The sequence below is a fragment of the Ahaetulla prasina genome, chromosome 12, assembly GCF_028640845.1.
Source record: "Ahaetulla prasina isolate Xishuangbanna chromosome 12, ASM2864084v1, whole genome shotgun sequence".
NCBI classification, from domain to species: domain Eukaryota; kingdom Metazoa; phylum Chordata; class Lepidosauria; order Squamata; family Colubridae; genus Ahaetulla; species Ahaetulla prasina.
The window spans coordinates 94,616-114,517 of record NC_080550.1 but is presented as its reverse complement, the minus strand read 5'-3'; the positions used below and the strand labels follow the sequence as shown (position 1 = coordinate 114,517).

Here is a 19,902-nt window from a genome sequence, read left to right as displayed (position 1 = left end):
GAGCAGCTGAAATCCTTTGGTGGGCTGCAGGAATTTTTGAAAGCAAAAGAAGCTGATGAGCAGCAGATGTTCAGTGCTAAATGTAGCAGCCTTAGAACAATCTTTCTTGTACAAAGTTGGCCCTGGATAATCTTCAGCAGTCTTATGTGCTGCCCTAAATATGAGGCGGAACCAAGGGGGCAGTTTGGAAAATAGAGGCACATGGTCTCCCCAGAAGGGTAGAGGAATGCAGATCTTTTGACCACTCAAGCACTTCGGCCTCTGCTCAGCAGCTACATCTACCCAGCTCTCAATTGGAGCCTCAAGCGGACTTTAAAAATTGCTACACAAGATCCCAAAGAATCGGGTCACAGGGATCTCCTCAGAGCTGACAGTTTCTGGGCCAGGGAGAAGCAGCAAAGGGGCTCGGCTTTGAAGACGAGCTCCTGCAAGGCCCGGGGCAGAAGTGCCTCGGGTGGCCACAGCTTTCCTTCCCGCCCGATCAGGCTAGTCCCTCGGGGTTGCTTTGGCTTGACGGTTCCGGCTGATTCGGAAGCCACCGATCAAAAGGGAGGCTGCGGCGGCCGCCGTGAAAAGCCCCGCAGATATTCTTGCTCCGGGTCACCTGCAGCCGAAGCTGCCGCTGTGCCAGCCAGCCATTGCGGCAAAAGAGCGCTGGCATCGAGCCGCGGGCTCCAGCCTCATTTGGAGCTGACCTTTCTCCCCGTGGGCTCCGCTGAAGCCGCCGGGTGCCCCTCCGAGCTGCTAGCGGTAAGTAGTCGCCGACAGGCGAGGAAGACGGAGCAGGTGGGAGCAGGCTAGGCAGAGAGGCCCAGGGGCGGAGGGCAGCATCGGGGGCGCCGCCACAAAGTGCTGGCCCGGCCCATCCTTTTGCTCTCCAGCCAGGAGGGCTCGGCCCCGCTCGCCTTTGCTTTCAAGACCAACGGAAGGTCTTTCCCGGGCCCGCCATCGGCCGCCCTTCCCGTAGGGTCCAGGAGAGGCAGCTGCAGACCTCGCTGCCGGCTCCTCGCGCACGACGGACACACGGTAGAGCCAAGATGCTCGGCCGCTTCTCCCAGGCGCCTAAAGCTACCCTGCCCTGCGCACAATTCCCGGCAGCTCCTCCCGGAGGGCGCCAGAAGGGCGCTTGCCAACTTGGTTTATTCCCTTAATCCGGCAGCTCAATCTGCTTGGCGCGGGGTGTCGGGGCTCGCCGGCGCCGCTCCTGTGGCTCCGTTCTCGGTCCTTGCCCCACCGGCCCGGCCCCTCCTCCCCTTTTCCGCACAGAGCCTTGCGGTTTCCTCCTCCGCCAAGCGGCGCCCACCGCCCTGGTGCCCTTCTCGCCTTTCTGTCCTTTCAGAAAGGTCTGGGGAATCTCTCGAGCTGGAGGACAGGCGGGAGCTCCGTCAGCAAACGTGGGAAGAACTCCTTGGCGGCCGGAGGAGCTGAGGCAGGGGAACGACAAGCCGCCCTGCCGCCCAGCGAAGCCTCTGTGGGGAAAACCGCCCCCATACTCGGCCTCAGTGCCTGCCCTCGGGGATGCTCCCCCCGCCAGGATCTGGCGGTCCCCGGGGCAGTGGGGACCTGGCGCTCATCCCAGGCCTCGGGGCCTCTGCCGTGGCAGGTGGAATGTTGGGGTGGGGGTGCTGGGCGTTGCTCTTTCCTTTAGTTTTGGTTAGGTTGATGGCTACTTCTTATTATATTGTTCTTGTATTCTCAAGCAAGTTCATATATAATGTAAACTTGGCATTAGACGCAGACTTAAAATCATAGGACTGGAAAGGCCCCTGCTCAAGGTCTTATACCACCCAGCCTAATGATTGTCCAATCTATTTTTGAAACCCTGCAGTGATGGGACCACCTGCAACCCTGGGAGGGAAACTTGTTAACTGTTCTCACTGTCAGAAAATTTTTCCTTCTAGGTTGGATCTCTCTTTAACAAATGTCCACCTATATTATTTCTTGTGCTGCCCTCTGGTGTCTTAGAGAATCCTACCTTCTCTGTCATAAGGTCCTCAAGTACTGGGAGACAGGTATCACATATCTGAGATAAAACAGTTGAACAAGTAAAATATTTAATAAACGTTTCATAAGACAGCGGCCCCCAACCTTTGGGGACATCAAGGACTGGTTCTGTGGAGAGAGGTTTTTCCGTGGACCGGAGAGGGCGTGGTTTCACATGCTGCCTGCATCCCAGGGCTTCACTTGTTTGCGCGTTCCTGTTTTGGCATGCCACGGCCCAGTGTTAGTCCAAAGCTCCGGGGGACTGGAGACCCCTGTCATAAGACACTTAAAATCCCAACTTACTGTTGTTATTAAAAGCTTTATTTTTATAGCATTAGTTACAAATTTGGCTGATAGCTCTGAAATCTTAGGATTTTCATCTGCAAGTAAAATTTTTACACGTGTAGAATTACTTCTTCCTGGTTTGGATTTTAAAATAAGGCAGATAACTTCCTCCCAGATGCATCTAGTTAGAAGTCATCTGTCTCACCATAATGGGTCTCCTTAGCAGAACTCAAAGTCTGAGATAACCTAGTTGCTCAGCTGAGGCACCCAGGAGAACTCTGAGCTGATGGCTGATGAGGAAGTCCCCCCCCCCCAATGTTTGCTGTTCCAAGCACAATCAGATAAGTCAAGCTGAGCAGGGCATGGGTAAACCTTCCTTAATATGACATAATGCTGACGACAATTCAGCAGTCCTGCATTTTACTGTTAAATTATAATGCTGTACTGTTCCAAAATTCATACTGGTCAATTGTCAACTTTTATAAAGGTCACTTTAAGTTATTGTGAGGCACTGCTATGTGACATTTGGTCAAGACAGTATCATAAATCCATGAACAAAGATGCCTCAGAACTGTTTACATGGCTCATGTCCAAGCTCAGTTCTTTTGTTTGGCCATGTTATTCTGGTTTGAAATATTAAGTACATAACTATCCTTCATTTCTCTATGGATTTCAACTAAGCACCAATATCTTATTTTGTGTACATTTTCTTTTGTGATTATATGCATGACAAAGGAAAAAAGTGCCTGGAAGAAAGCAGATGTTATACATTTTCCAGAAGACCTGAACATGTCCATCCCTGCAAGTTAGAAGAAAGAATCTGTCCCAGTGGAAGAATGTAGTGATAGAGGGGTGAAATCAAAAACCCTTTCACTATGTATGTAGGAAATGACCGTACTGTTTAATATTTATAAAATAGTCAGGAACTTTATTTCCAAAAAACAATCCTGCTTTGTTATTTAATCCCTTTTCAATTTTCTCCAGTGCAACAGTCATCCTTCCTCATACATTGTGTGCAAACTCAGGAATAGTTTTGCACAGTACAACCTAATTGCATTTTTCAGTGCTTAGCCAATGTTTTAACTGTTGTCAGTTTAAAAATTACTTTGTAGAATTGGTCTCAAGACTTTTAATTCTGAGAACTCAGCCAAGGATGGCTGAACTGAATAGGATGCTAAATTATGTTTCTAAAGAATAACTGACATTTGTTCCCCAAAAGATTTATGAACTCCCCCTCATGGGGAGCTTTCTTCTTTGCATCCTCCCCAGCAGAGGAAATGAAATATTCTCTAGCAAATTTTCATTGCTGCATTAACTCTAGAGAAAGTCACAGGAACAATTTCATGTCATGTTTTCATAAAGCTTCCCCTGTGGTTATTGGTTGTTCATTGAAGGTGGAGAGGTTCTATCTTTTTATCCAGAAACCTGATGGAACACAACTATTTTCAGAAGTAGTTAATGATTTAACTGACTCTTAGATAGGCAGTACAGGGACGCAAATCTCGGTGTTTTGAAATCAGTTCACTCAGCAACTTGCAACAGGTTGACTTACAAGCCAGTGCTTGTCCTGTCCAAATGTCTTCTATTGGCAAAGTGATCATGAAGACCAATCAAAATGCTATGAAATTATGCACAGCCTTTGAATTATACAGGTGCAGTTTTTGAATATTTGCCTGAAGAAATCTGATTAATATATTCATATATTATAGCATTTGACTCTGATCACAATCTTCATATTCTATGTGACACTGTCCAATTCTCTGATATTGAACTTTGAGTGAAATTTGGAACTGTCCTATTTTCTCACCTTAAACTAAATATTTTCTGATAGACTTGCATGTTCTTTATTATGGCAGTTGTAGTTCACTACCTCAAGGATTTAGTGTACCTTGGATGTATCTGGAGTGTCTTGTCAACATTTGCCTTACAATCCCAACAGGTGCATTTAGTTAGTTCAGAGATCTTGATAGCCTCCTGTTACTCTCCATGGCCCTGCCTGTCACATATTATATGGGTGGTTAATTCCAGATACCCATGTAAATCTGTTTATTAAACGGCCAAAAAGCTCCTTTATATCGGATAGGATAGGGGAGGCTTCTGTGGGTCAAGGCTGAGGGAGAGAAGGGGGATAGGATAGGATAGGCTTCTGTGAGTCAAGGCTGAGGGAGAGAAGGGGAGAGGAGAGGCCGCTGGTAACTACTCATTAATTTTCAACTTTTAAGTGTTGATTTATCAAGCCCAATCACATAGTTTCATAGCGGAGCACAGGTATTCCATTAGTTAAATATAATCCTAAATCTCTGGGATGTGATTCCTAGTTATGCAATTTCTTCTGATAGTTATTTGCAGGGATTTTATAATTATAAAAATAATGCACAGAGAAGTTAATAGCAAGATGATGATAAAAATATGAAATCATGCTGACAATATAGGAGCAGGTCTGTAAAACCCTAGTATAGCTGCAGGTTAAAAGCCAAATATCATGTTTCTCCAAGTTTCTTTTCTTACTACTTTCTTTGATCATTCATTTTTATTGTGCTGACTACAAGTTCCTTTGTGCATGTTCTGCAGGAGATGAGACTGGAGACAAATGATTCTGATAAACAGGGCTGTAAGGGAATGAGTATGTCCTTGTTTTTGGAATTACACCCTAAGCCAGGAATAATATCAGTGTAGCGCAGCAGTATAAATTAATGTTTTCCACACTGATTCTAGCAAAACAGGCATAATTATAAGCAAGAGGAATAAGCAAAATAACAAAATAATGTTTTTAAAAATCTACTATGGCTTAGAGTAGTGTGGAATGCCAGCTATCTAGTCTTACATGTTTGAAATATTGAGGGGAAAGTCCTGTAGTTGCACTTAGACCAACCATTTCCTCATTCTCCATCACTGCATGGCAAATGCAGATGACTGGTTCAGTCTCCAATACATTCTTTACAGGAACTGGACTCACCTTCCAAAGTCTTGTTACCATGACATCCCAAGTTGCCTCCACACACCCATGCATGGAGGTTTACTTCCTCTCCTTTGGGAGATCTGGGTTTCTACTCTCTGTTTCTGCTGTGTCTCCCTGATCGCTTACGAGGTTGTTTTCAAGTTCAGGGTGGGATTCAACTCCCCCTCCACGGTCTCTGTGGGCAAAAGGGAAAGAAATGGTAGACATAGTAGTTGGGGTGGGCTGCATATCTAAATAGGAAACTTCAAGGCCAACGGTATTTTATAGGAAGTGTTTAGTGTAGGAGTTAAGATCCATAAGCTTGCCAGTGAAATCTACTAGAAAAATAGGTGAGGAAAGGAAAGATTCTTTAATTCTTAAACTAAATGGTTGAAGAAGCATATTTTTGTGTTCTATAAAATAGTCTGATGTCCTGAAAAAAACAATTTTACTGTTTTTGAACTTACTCAGTTTTAGAAAAGAGTATACTGAAACTGCAGTCACTCCAGCATTTTAACAAGAAGGATAATTGGCCCAAACCAAAAATATCCCCCAGCTAATGTCACATGTTTGCTAGAGGGAAAACAGGAGGTTTCATAGTTTTCTGTGTGGCCAAACGTGAACCAATCAACATCAAATTTGTATGTTTCTGGAGGCATTTAGTGGTCTAGTCAAGTTGAATGAATTTGAAATGTAGTGTTTTTTTTTATTTTATAAACAGTAGAATTTTGAGGAAATGAATAAAAACTGCTCTGATTTAGACAGATATTCAGTCAGTGTTTGAAAAGGGGAACATCTGTGTGATTCATACATTAACTGCAACACTGCTTTGGGCTTTTGTGTTGTGCTTTGTAGGAAGAGAGCTATGTTAGACTTTAGTAGCAAAAGAATCAGGAGTCTGCACCTTACAAAAACTTAGACTTTTTAATAAAACCTGTTAGTTGGAAACCACACAATGCTTTTCAGATCTGCATTGTCCTTTCCTGAAAGTATCTTGAACACTTGTCAAGCAGAGAATAACTCCTGTTTTCTGCTCATCTTTAGCAGAAAATAGTCAACATCTATTTAAGTAGGTGAACTTGAGGTAAGCAGGTTAGAACCAAATTTACCAAGCATAAGGCAAAGAAACCTTGCTAAAGAAGATTTAACCCGAGTTCTGCAAAACTAAGTCAACATTCACTGACTATTTAACAGAGTATAACAAGTACTGTATATGCATAGGGTTAATTCTCCAGATTTTATTGTTCTTTTTTCACAATGTTTACAGCAGCACACAGATGTCTTGCCAGCTGTTTTTTTAGAGACCTGTGAAAGTTCTTACACAGGTAGGGAAAAATAAGATGACAATAAATCTGATGGTTACAAAATCAAAGTTCAGATGGAGACAAATCAGGCTGGCCAATGTAGGGTTACGTAGGGTGGGAAGAAAACTAAACGGAAGAGGCCATTTGGCCATTGTTTTCATACATAAAGCTTGTTCTCAAATCACATCAGCTGTTTAAATTCTTCACTTACAGATTTCTAATATTCTTACTTATCCATAGAATAAATAGAATCTATAGAATTGAGTGCTTGTCTTAGGCGGTTCATTCCTGCCCATAGAGTGATGCCCACATATCCTCATGATGAAGCTGCTGATGTAGGAAAAGTACAAGGCATGTTCCTGCATCTGGGGGGAAATGTCCATCTATCTTATCCAAAACATCTGGTCAGAATTAGCATCCCTGTGATAAGAGGAAAAAAAACAACCAGATTAGTTCTCACACAGGGAATATTCCCCAAGGATTTGTGTTGGGGCTGATGCTTGTTAATTTGTTCATAAATGATTTGGAAATCATTTACTCCCAAAAACCAAAAGAACCCTAATCATAACCTTCCTGGCAGCTATAACATACTCCAGAGGGTTCGTTTTCAGATCATTTTCTCATCTGTTACTCACAAGTGTAACCCAGTCATTCCTGAGACATCCTATTATCAACTCAAGAGTGGCTGGCTATCTCTAGAAGTTGCTAGGATTCACCAACGAGGACATTGAAATAACATTGAAAAATATAAATTGCCCATAATTGCTTTCAGAAAGTACAAATGTAGGAGAAAAATTTGGGCAGCTGATTCCTTTGGGCTCCTGTCAAATCTCCTGGAAGCCAAGCCAATGTATACCTTCTGTAGTGTACCATCAACAACTTTTTTTCAGGCTCCAGAGCCAAACAATCACAAAATGAACACCCACTTCTTCAGTACAAGGATGAGGATAGCCGTCTTACCTAGGAAAGGAGGACTTCTAAGTGTAGTGGCTTTAGCTTAATGTGATTGCTCCGTATTTCAGGAGGTGGAAGAAGAGTGAGTGTGGAGCTATATATTTCTTATGTTTGAGAAACTCAGCCCCACATTCAGGACAAAGAAACAGCAGAAACTTGGAGACTTGGTATTGCTTGATGGACTGTTTACGGTCAACAAGGGGGAAAAGGCATATATATGTAGAGGTTTGGCCTACTGTAGACACCAAGCCAAAATCAAGCTCTTCTGTCTTTGCAAGATTCAAAGGTTAAGCCTTTTCCTCCTGTTTTTCAGGATCAACTGACTTTGGGCAATTCTTTCTACAGGCTCAAGACTGAACAGACTTCCTTCTTGATTGCAGAACATACCGGTATCTGTCTAGGAGCTCTAGCCAAATTAATGCAGATTCCCACCTTGCAAGTGTCCACCATTAAACCAGTGCTGCTTAGGGTCTGGCCCAGGGGTGAAATGTAAAATTTGTTACTACCAGTTCTGTGGGCGTGGCTTGGTGGGGGGTAATGTGACTGGGTGGGCGTGGCCAACTTTTTTTTTTTACTTTTAAAAGCATTTTTTCTACAACCTCTTTGGCCGAAGAGGCTGTAAAAAAATGCTTTTAAAAGGTTCAAATGATCCCAGCTGAGCCACGCGATCATCAGAGGCTTTTTTTTTACTTTTAAAAGCATTTTTTCAGCTGAAGAAAAAATGCTTTTAAAAGTAAAAAAAAAACCCCTGATGATTACGCGGCTCAGCTGAGCATGCGGGGTAGGGGATTTTTGCTACTGGTTCTCCGAACCAGCCGCCACCATTGCTACCGGATCGAGTGGTCCGAACCGGGAGCATTTCACCCCTGGTCTGGCCTCTGGGGAAGCCAGCGCAGTCGTTCCACGAAGCAGAGCAACAGGAATGGGCCAGTAGTCCTGCTGGCACCTTCTTCAAGGATGGCCATTTCTTTACTCACTCCTCTTCTTGGCTTCAGAGTTATGGAAATGGTCATCCTTGGAGATGAGGCCAACAGGATCACTGGCCCATTCCTGTTACTCTGCTTCATGGAATCATTGCACTGAGCATGTTGGTCTGAGAGGGAATGTGGTAATTTTGTTGATTGTACAAAGAAACTCTTGGCTAGTTGGTGGCTGCTGCTGCCCCCTGTAGTGCCTCCTGGCCAACATGCAACCAGAGGAGTGGCAGAAGGCTCGTCCCTTCTGAGACTTTCAGATGCCAGCTCTTCCTCCACAAACGTGTGTTATTCTGCTGAGGAGTTGCCCTCTCAGAGGAGGCCTGCGGTTGAAGTCAACAGAGGCCTGGTGTCTATTTGCTTAGCTCACTGGGGCTTCAAGGCCATAGAGGGGAAGAGGTCACAGACAACAGGCTGTGCAAGTGGATAGTAATAGAAAAGCACATGTCAAATGCTAGTGACGAAATGAGTCAATATTGATTTTGGCTTCAAAGAGGGATTTGGCGCAGGACAGGAGAAGATGGAGATAGAAGGGGCTTTCGCCTGTCTGCCCTCCCTCCTTTCCTGTGACTCAGCCACTTGCTATGGAGAGTCTTCTGCTGTCCTGCTCCTCCTGCACTTCCTACCCAAGGCTTTGGGTGGGTGCCTGGAGCTGCCGATGGAAACAAATAAGATTTCTATTAGTACAGCTTGATGGGTGGCCAAGAATGGGTGTGTGGGGAGGTATTAAAGCCGCTTAGGAGGAATGAAATGTACTCATTAAGAAAGCAAGGAGAAAAGATAGATAAGGCAGTGCTAGGTGTTGAGGAAGGCCACTACTTTGTTTCTTTGCCATGACCTATGAAGTATTTCAGTGAAGTCAGCCACTTTTGGATCTGAAAGGAGAAATCTTCTTGGGATCTCCTTTTGCTTGCTGATTTGGGGTTGGGGAAAAGCAAGGATAGGGGAATCGGAATCATCTTGAAGATGGAACATGGAGGGGCTGTTCTGATGATTGAAAACCAAACACAGAAGATTGTCCAAAGCAGGATAGGGATCCTTGCAGAAACCCCCATGTATGATGGGCTTCGTAATTGTTTAATAAGTAGATGGTATGGTTGGAAGGGAGGATGAATCAGGTAGGGATGAGGATTTTGCCTGTTGCCATCTCCACATTTCCCTCCTCCTGCCCCTACCACCAATAGATGTGGACCCAATTATTCACATATAGACAGGTCCTTGGTTCATCTCCTTTGCTTAAGGAGCTAGGCTTTGGGGCAAGGTACATGTGTGGGATGCAGCTGAAATAAGAGAGCTAGGTGCTGCAAGGGGGCTGGGGAGCCCATCATCTGTGTTCCTGCCACTGCTTGACACGAGTCCTTGCAAAAGCAGCACCAGAAACATGTGAATAATCTCATGTGCGTTTTGGAAGAATGAGCAAAGATGGCTGTATGAAGGCCTTGCTATCCCCTCTATTAAGCAGATTCAAACCTGAGCTGTTTTTTGGATGAGGTTGCGAATAGATCTTGTGTTGCCCTTGGGAGTGGGGTGGGGAGGAGCATGGCCGCCTGTGAGGGTTGCAAGACATTGTCTGCTGCAGTCTGAAATTCTGGAGGGAGACCTCCACAAGACTTGAGAAAGGCAGAGAAATAATAACTGTCCTTGGAAGTTGGTGGAGCACTGAGCAAAATCTGTCAGAGGTGGAATGGGAAGACCTGAAGGGGGAGGAGGACAGATATTAATGGGGCAACCCGCCAACCCTCCCATTCTTTTCTTTGTTCTTCAGTGTTGGATTCTTCTGATGACCTGGAGACTCTGGCACATATTTATCCTCAGTGTCCACCAAGATTCGTGAAAGAAGGTACTTTAGAGGAAGGTAGCCAGAGTCCTTCTCTTGCCTGTCAATACAGCTACCCTCTTTGCAAAGTTCCAGGATTCAGAGAAGGATCAAACTCAGCCACTCCCTTCTTGCAGATTTCCTCTGCTCCACAGAAAGCAGAATTCTGGAGAAATATGAAACCCCTTTCCCCTTTTGGTATTGGTAAAGTGGATTATTTAGTTGGAGGAGGGGGCAGATCTGTTGTCGGTGTGTGATGTCTTCCCATTCCCAGCTGGTGCTTAGAGCATTTGGGATCAATTATTGTGTTTTGCAACGTGGAGCTGATGAGGTGGGCCTCATGGATTGCATCAGGCTGCCTTAAATGCCAGGCAAAGCATCGGATCAGGCCTGAAGTTAACTCTTTGGGTTCCACTCCCATCATCGCATCACATAGTCTCTTTGGCTAGATTCTGAAGGTGTCCATTCTTCCAGCCATGGGGTTAAATTGGCTGGTGGCTTTTCCTGACCCTGGGAGAAGAGGGATCTCAGGCGTCAGGTAAGCCAAGAAAGTTTTACCCAGATTGGATGGTTGGCTCTGGAAGGGGAGCAATGTGGTTCCAGCAGACAGTGTTGGCCCTTGTCTGAAAGAGTTAACATGCAGCCAGTGTTTGTTCCAGATGTTTGGAGCCAGATGGAATCAGAGTTGGGGGTGTCCCTGGGTGGGAAGTACAGCCCTCTACATCAGCCAATAGCTGGAGGACTCCAGGCTGACACCCTGTTCTTGACTCTAGGTGGCTGCAGGCTTGCCATGCATAAAAGGACTTGTGTTCTAGCACTCTGGCTCTGCCTTGGGTTCAACCACATTGGAAACTCCTCTGCTCATCTTCACCATCACACTGAGCTATAGCCACATCTTTGGGTGTCTCAGGTAAGTCACCAACACCTGGGGTTCCTGAATCAAGAGGTGCTACAAGTAACAATAGATGAGAATCTTTGTAGTCAGGTTTGAAATGAGGGGTCCTTAGTGCTCTTCGAGCTTGGTTGTTTTCTTGCAGATGTTTCATTAGCCAAACTAGGTAACATCATCAGTGCTAGCACTGAAAAGAAGCAGGTTCAAAGACGCCAACAACCCCCTCTATAAATATGTTTAACCAAGGGTCATTTCAAAATGCAAGCAGCATTTGGTACTCGCTGAACTCTTCCTAACCTTCCCTCTTGCCAGCGTGCTCTCTCTAGTGAAGACTGTTGGGCATGACCTGGCCTTGTACAGGCACAGTGCCTGAGAATCCCAAAAGGAGAACAAATGAAGAAGAGGACACTGGACAGTGCCAGGACCAAAGAGCTGACCTATAGTTTCCTGTTTGACTGGCAGCTCCAAATGGAGTACAGTCTGAGAATACTGGATGATTTAACACACCACAATTACTCTTTGGGTAATCATTTCCTTAGTCAAACTTTTGCAGTTTGTTAGGAAGATTTTGCCAATATTCAATTCAGATGTGTAACTTGTGTCCATTATTTTGTGTTTGTCCTCTGGAATAAGAGAGAAAAGGTCTCCACCTTCTTCTGAATTCATTCTTTTATAAATTGGGGTGGGGGTTCTTATATTGCTCCTCTCCATCTGGTCTCAGGGTTAAACATATAGGTCCTTTATGTTCTGTTTTTCTATTCCTACTCCTGATCACTCTTTTGTCCTCGGAACTGGTTTCAATTTCTCTGAAACCTCTTTGCATTGCAACCAGGACTGAAGGCAGGGCGTGACTTATGTAACGTGAAGTGGAACAGTTCCTGCTGACACTTTGCAAACTATAGGATGGAACCTAAAACATTTTTGCCCACAGCTGATACATACTCCCTTTGCATAAGAATATGGGAAATGTTCTGTGGTTTTTCATTTATATCTGGATATTGTGCGATCTCATTCTAATGGATGGAAGAACAAATTGGTTTCAGGTGCTTTATCAGATTTTTTGTAATGGGTTTTTATCTCCTGGGTTTGGGAGGGGAGCAGCTGAATATGCTGCTCTCCTGACAGCCTTCAAAATGTGAACTTGGATTATCCTGTGCACTAAGGGCCAGCTTTTCATAGGCCAAAGTTCATATTCCCAGAGTGAGTGAGGAGGGGAAAGAGCAGGAGAGGTTCAAGGATAGTTCTGCTGTGCTGCAATACCTTTCTCTCCTTGGTTGTGCTGTGGCTGCTAAACTGGTACCTGTACAGGAAATAAAAGGTAGACTGCTAGCATCATCCCAGGCAGCAATTTATGTGCTATCCCACCTCCCACCCTCATCCCTCTGCTGCTGGGATCGATCGCCTGGTGGGTTTCGGTAGTTGATGGCAGACACAGGGACAGCTTTGGGGTTGGCATCAGCCTTGTTCTGTGTCCCTTGCAGGCTCTCCCTTCCCGAGATGGACTCCTGCCTGATCCAGGTGAACAGCAACACCGCCCTGTCCTCCATCCTAGATGTCCACGTCAACCTCAATGGGAAAAGCCCTTCTTTGTCCAAGGGAAAAGGCCGCAAGCCCCACTGGGCAGTCAGGGCTTCAGAAATGTCTAGAAGGACTTTCAATCCCATTCGAGCCATTGTGGATGCCATGAAAGTGGAGCCCAACCCCAGGAAAGCTCTGATATCTTTGTCCATAGGTGAGTAGATGGATCTGGCTGGTCCAGAGAGACTCTGACCTTAACCCTTTTTGATACAGTCCAGCCACTGGCAATCCAGGCACCTCACCCTCTACTTTTCTACAGGAGATCCAACTGTCTTTGGAAACCTTCCTACAGATGATGAAGTGACGCGGGCCATGAAAGAAGCACTGGACTCTGGAAAATACAATGGCTATGCCCCATCTGTGGGTGAGTCTTTGGGCTGTTGGAAGAAATATCCATCTGGGTTCAGTTCCAAGTGGGGACAAAGACACTGGAAACATGGAGGCTGCTTGGAAAGATGGTTTAATGGTGGTCAGGATCACATGGCTTGAGTTCCTGAACAGAAAAGGGCCCGAGATCCTGTGTGCTCCCTGGTTTTATGATTTTTCTGAGCTTTGACCTTTCTGGGGCACAGGAAGAGTATCCTGATTGGTTGTCAGACTCCCAGGGGGTGGGGGTCTTAGCTAGCCTTGCTGGCTGTCTCTCAAGCTTGCTTGAGCCTTGCCATGTGGTGAGTTTCAGTTGTATTGTGTTGCAAATCATGGGGGGATTGAGTGAGCTTGGTTGAAGCCTTAATTGCCCATTGACAAAGGTGGGGAGAATGAGTGAGCTTAGCTGAGGCTTTTAATGGCCCATTGACAAAGGTGGGGGGGAGTCAGGAAGTTGCAGGGAGCTCCTTTGTCTTTAAAATATGTTTCTCCATTTCTCATCCAGGAAGGTATAATATTCTGCTTTTTAAAATATTTCCTAGAATATTTCATTCTTCTAGGAGGGGGGTGGGTGCTAAATTCCTACAGGGCTCTGTGGAAAAATCCAAGACAAGGCAGTGGGGGGGGGGAGCACTAACAGACAGTGGCCTTGAGATCTCATAGAAAGCCTTTTGACCCTGATTGGGAACCAGGTCAAAGGGGAAGGCCTCTGCTATGTGAGCTGAAAGTCCCAGAGTACCGTATATACTCGAGTATAAGCCGAGTTTTTCAGCACGTTTTTTGTGCTGAAAAACGTCCCCTCGGCTTATACTCGGTCTCTGACTTATACTCAGTTTTTTTTTTTTTTAAGCCCTCGGCTTATACTCGAGTATATACGGCTTATACTCGAGTTTTTCTTTTTCACATTTTACGGACGGAAGCCCTGCCGGTGCAGTGAGAGGCGGGCGGGGGCCGCCAGCCTTCTCAGCTGAGGGAGGGAGGCTTTCCCCAACCGGTAGGTGCCTCATTTCCCACCCTCGGCTTATACTCGAGTCCCCAGTTTACCCCAGTTTTTGGGGTAAAATTGGGGACCTCGGCTTATACTCGGATCGGCTTATATTCGAGTATATACGGTATCTTATTAAGGGAATCCTTGGCAAAAAGATGGGGGAGGGTGCTAAATAACATCCTGTGCAGGCTTCTAAGACTGGAATTCGGGAAGTTTCCATTTTGTAAGTCTTTTTAATTCAGCCATAGCACTGAACACTGAGTTCACCTCACCTCTCATCCATCATAGGTTACCTGTCCTGTCGAGAGGTGGTTGCAAGCTACTACGATTGTCCAGAAGCACCTCTCAAAGCCCAGGTAACAACACTGATATGTTGAGAAAGAGTAAGAACATTTTTGGGGAGAGGGGCTTGGGTTTTGACTCCCCACCTAATTTTAAGTGTGTAATAATCATTTAAGGTTCCAATGGTTCTGATCTTCATGTGGGTCTGTTGAACTGAAAGCCATGAAGTGCCCATTCGACTCACACCTACCTACCTACCTACTTACCTACCTTCCTTCCTTCCTTCCTTCTTTCCAGGATGTAATCCTGACCAGTGGCTGCAGTCAGGCCATTGAATTAGCTTTAGCAGTCCTGGCTAACCCTGGACAGAACATCCTGGTGCCACGCCCTGGCTTCTCCCTCTACAAAACCTTGGCTCACTCTATGGGAATCGAAGTCAAGTTCTACAATCTCTTGGTAAGCTGGACCTAGATGTGGGGACACTCACCCTTCTCCCAAAAGTGAAACAGAACCAAGGTTCAAGGCTTGGAGAGCTGGGATTTGATGGAGGAGTCCCAAAGAGAGCTGGAACAGTTGCAATATTAGTAGTCAAAACCAAAGCCATATTTAGGGTGTGCAAAAGAATAGCTAGAAGCCCCTGCAATAGCAGATTGGGTGCACCAAACAAATTATTGGAGAAGAGAGAGGCTTTGCAAGAATTAGAAACAAGTTCTCTCTGTTCAAATACCCTGTTTGCACAATGCTCAGAGAAAGAGGCAAATTAGAAATAATTAAGATCAAAAACAAAGTTATTCTTACCTTAGATCAACCTTTGTTTATTCCTGGATGTGTGATATAATGTTTATAACCAACGAGTTAAATTGCTTACTTGGAAACTTTTGTCTTTTCCTCCAAGACAACATCTTGCAGCTACTGATCAACAAAACTTCATAGCATTCTTCAGCTCTTGATTATATGAGCTATAAATTGGGATCAAGAAAGAAAGCTTTCCTTATACAATGCTGCGGTTCCTTGGCTGGCCACCAGTCCCTCTTGCCCTCCCCTTTACCTGCCTATCACTTCTGACCCAGGCAGGGAGCAAAGGCCTCATAGCCAGAATGAATATGGTTGTTATTTGATTTCAGGCTTCCTCACTCTCTTCATCTTCCTTTTCATTTTGCCACCAGCCAGAAAAGTCCTGGGAAATTGACCTGAAGCAAATGGAATCCCTGGTGGACAACAGGACAGCTTGTCTGATTGTGAACAACCCATCCAATCCCTGTGGCTCTGTTTTCAGCAGAAGTCACCTTCAGAAGATTCTGGCAGGTAATTCTTCTGACCAGCTTTGTAACTGCCTCATGCATGTGTCCCTGTGCTAAACTCTCTTCTGCTTTGCATGGGATAAAAGGAGTAACAAGAAGCTCCAGGCTACGGAGCCCATCCAAGTTGTGGGCACCCAGTGATTCACTGAATGTCTTCCTTCCTTCCTTCTGTTGCCCAGTGGCCTCTAGGCAGTGTGTCCCTATTTTGGCTGATGAGATCTATGCAGAAATGGTGAGTGAGGAGCACCGTTTGTCTGTCTAGAGGAATAGAGAGATGGTGGGGCAGGGTGGGAGGAGAGGGGGGCTGGAATAACATGACAATGGCAGAGGGTGGCCTTGAAGAGAGGCCTGCTTTTGTGTCCAAGACTGAGTATAGGACTCCATTTTCCGAGTCTTGACCAGCCAGTAAATGGGATTCCTCCAACTCTTCCACACTCAGGTGTTTGAAGACTGCAAATATGAGTCCCTTGCAAAGCTTAGCACTAATGTCCCGATCCTGTCCTGTGGAGGCCTTGCCAAGAGATGGTTGGTGCCTGGTTGGAGAATGGGATGGATTCTGATCCACGACCGCCGGGACATCTTTGGAGGGGAGGTAGAGAAATACACACTTGGCTGCTAGGTCACCCAGATCTGCTACAAGGGGAAGGAGGAAGAGCTGGCCCTCTTGGTTCCATTCCAACCATTCCCTGCAATGTTTATGCCTGCTTCATGGGCTGCCCCTCTTCATGTTGGGCAAGCGAGCCGTGGAAAACCTAGTGGGTGGGGGACCGACCTATAAGCAGGAATCTGATGCTTCCCTCCTCTTCCTTTCTCTGTGTGCCTTAAAGATCAGGGAAGGCCTTCTGAGGCTGAGCCAAAGGATTTTGGGGCCCTGCACAGCCGTCCAGGGAGCCCTTGGGCATATCTTCCACCACACCTCCCCTGAATTCTATCACAACACTCTAAGCTTCCTCAAGGTAGGTCTCAACTGTTTCTATGAACACATTGCAATACAGGTGCTTGTACCCTCAGAAAGAAGCCAATGCAGACTCAGTTCCCATTAGGCTGAACGGGTCAGTTGTGTTGGGGAGGTTAATAAACTTGGTCTCAAGGGCACTAAATTAAATCTCAAACAGGTCCAGTCATGCATTGGCTTAAGTCAAGGGCACTCAGTCATTTTTGTTGTGGGAACATGTAGACCTGGACAGTTGACCTGCTTTCTGACTTTGTTCTCTAAGGAAAATAGCAAGACAAAGAACAGGGAAAAGCCAAGCTTGCACATTCAGAGCTTTCTGCCAACACCTGCAGCAGAGCACGCTTCCGAAACCCGGGTGCAGCACATTTTCTTTTCTTTTTGTGATTGAAATAAAAAAGACAGTGAAAGCCAAGTCAGTCCCAAGATCGCAGAATTCCTGTCTCACTGCCCTGAACTTGGCAGTGATTTCTTTCTGCACAGCAGGTGACCTGCTATGAGAGATGAACACTGGTTTTCTTTTCAATGTGCTTTGCTATTTCTTTTTGTAATATTAGCACTAAGGTTTAAAAAGGGGGGCATTAATATATTTCTGCAAAGACACTGAAGGGAGAGAATATTTTGTTTTGTTTTTCACCAGTTTGAAAACAAACTGCTACCAAGATGGTTTCAAGAAAAGATACCTTTAATTGGGAAATCTGGATACTAGGACACTTTCTGTTACTAGAAAAGATAAGAGTCAAAAAGGGTTTCAAAAGGGAACAAACACAGTGCCTGCAGTTCTCTGGGGACGTGAAGGGTTGTGCGACAGGTGGAAAAAGGGGCTGTGGAAAGGGGCCAGAAGCCTCTTTCTTGCTGTTCTTCACATCCCTAACACAACTGAGCAGGACCCAAGTGTGCTCACATTACATTGGTTGCAAGCAGAGGTTCCATATTTCTCCCTTCTGGTAGTCCAGCTAATTTTTGAGGTAAGACATGTTTAATCACTCACTGTCCTCTTTGATGGGCCTGGCCAGTTGTGTGAGTGAGGAGGACCAAGTTTTCCTTGTCTGCAATTTGACTTCCTCCCGATTTGCTCTTTCCAGTCCAATGCTGCCCTGTGCTATGCTGCCCTCTCCATGGTCTGCGGGCTGAAACCGGTCCGGCCCCAGGGAGCCATGTACCTGATGGTGAGCTACCTGCATTGGTGTGTGTGTGTGTGTGAGGGAAAGGCTGTTGGTATGGAAGGCACTTTCTTTCCTTCCCCAAAGCCACCCCAGCAAGGGCTGTTTCTCGGGGGAGAAGGGAGGGTCTATGGCTGTGACCGGTTTTCTACCCCTGTGGCTCTAGGTGGGGATCGAGATGGAGCATTTCCCAGACTTTGAGAATGATGTGGAGTTCACAGAGAGGCTCATTGCAGAGCAGTCAGTCTTCTGTCTACCTGCCACGGTGAGCTTATTTCTCCATAGGAAGACTGTGAGTGCTGGGACTGTTAGGATGGAAACTCTCGGCCTGGCTTCAGCTCTCCTCTCAGCTGCTTCTCTTTTCCCTAGTTGTTCTTTTTGCGGACAGTGGTCCCAGTTCCACATTCGTGGAGGCTGGTTTGAGAGGTGCTGCAGTATCTTCTTCTGGCTAAATCTTTGGCTGGGCTAGCTTGGAGACTGCCATGTTCCTTGCTGTATTCTCTTCTCTCTACTGGATTTTCATATTAGAAATAAATGGGTCGGAGGCCTTCCCTCTGCAGCTATGTATGCAGCTTGTTATCCTGGTAGCAACCTTGAGACAATGGGAGAGGAAACAGGAACAAGCTTTTCTTTAAAAACAGAAGGAAAACAGTATCTGGCTTTGAATGTGGGGTCAAGGGGGAATAAGCACACACAAAAAAGCTGTTTCTACTGGCTACCCTCCTGTCCCAGCTTTCCATTAAAAAGCCCAGTTGTAGCAGCAATGGGACTGATTTACAGGGCATTAACCCCTGTGCTCTGCTTGGGAAGCTGGGAAGGCTGCAAGAGTGGCTAATGGCTCAGCTGTCTCTCCTGGCAGTGTTTTGAGTACCCCAATTTCTTCCGCGTGGTGATCACCGTGCCTGAGGAGATGATGATGGAGGCTTGCCAGCGTATCCGCTACTTCTGTGAGAAGCACTATCAAGGGGGAGAGGCGACCCAGGATCTGGAATGTGACAAGTAGGCCTGAGCACGTGCACCTGACCTTCTACTCCACCTGTTCTGAGTTTGCTCCCTGAGCAGCCTGACTCGGCACCACCATTCTTGTTCTGGACTCTGAACTGCTAGAAGTAGGCTGTCAGTGACACTCCTTCCTGCCTAGCGGGCTCAAGGAACTTCTGCAGCAGCCCTGGGCATCCTTGACAGCTTTCAATCACCAGCTGAATAATTTCTAGAGCCTACGGGAAGCTGCGAGAAGGAATCTGCCTGCCAGCCCCAAGCCAGAACAGAAAATACCCAACCCTTCCACAGAAAGAAAGAAAGCCCGTCTCTCCCCCACCCCAAAGTACACCTGAAATCTGTTTTCTTGTACACAGATTTGAAGTTTATAAGTTATTGTATTTTTTGTATGAATAAATGCATGGTAAATGCCTGACTGTGTGCAAAAGCTATGCAAGCTCATCTTGCAGCAGGAAAGATTGTTACTTGGGCCAGAAGGGGAAAGTGGCACATTTCTTACAGAATAGAATAGAATAGAATAGAATAGAATAGAATAGAATAGAATAGAATAGAATAGAATAGAATAGGATTTTTTTTAATTGGCCAAGTGTGATGGACACACAAGGAATTTGTCTTGGTGCATATGCTCTCAGTGTACATAAAAGAAAAGATACCTTCATCAAGATACAATACATACAACACTTAATGATAGTCATAGGCTACAAATAAACAATCAGGAAACAATTCTTACAGATTTCATTTGTTTAAAGCGCTCAAGAACAGATCAGTCCGTTTGTGATTCTCTTGCTTGACTTGTTAAACCAAAAGTCAGTTTTCACCATTCCACTGGCAAACTCAAAAAAAGGGGAGGGCGGGGTGGGGTGGATTGGACTGGAGGGCAACTTCCAAGGACTAGAGGAAAGAGACTGCTGCTGCTGCTGCTGCTACAATGCACAATAACTAACTAGATATATGCTTGCCTGGGAGGAAATGAGGAGCTGGAAGCCACTGGGACAAACTTGCTTGAACTGTCAGGAGCCAGAAACTGCTATGCTTTATGCACGGCAGACATGCATAACATAACATAACATAACATAACATCAGAGTTGGAAGGGACCTTGGAGGCCTTCTAGTCCAACCCCCTGCCC

At 45.7% G+C, this 19,902-nt stretch overlaps 1 protein-coding gene across 1 annotated transcript; it reads left to right on the top strand.

Moving 5' to 3' along the window:
* Nucleotides 1–110: 110 nt before the first annotated feature.
* Nucleotides 111–19,187, top strand: TAT (tyrosine aminotransferase). The gene is made up of 15 exons (XM_058155640.1): nt 111–750; nt 7,778–7,853; nt 10,204–10,278; nt 11,028–11,164; nt 12,628–12,878; nt 12,984–13,088; nt 14,367–14,434; nt 14,658–14,816; nt 15,527–15,665; nt 15,841–15,893; nt 16,101–16,253; nt 16,489–16,617; nt 17,699–17,782; nt 17,943–18,041; nt 18,636–19,187. The coding sequence occupies exons 5-15, from the start codon at nt 12,644–12,646 to the stop codon at nt 18,777–18,779; spliced, it is 1,368 nt and encodes a 455-aa protein (XP_058011623.1). The 5' UTR covers nt 111–750; nt 7,778–7,853; nt 10,204–10,278; nt 11,028–11,164; nt 12,628–12,643; the 3' UTR covers nt 18,780–19,187.
* The last annotated feature ends 715 nt before the right edge of the window (nt 19,188–19,902 follow it).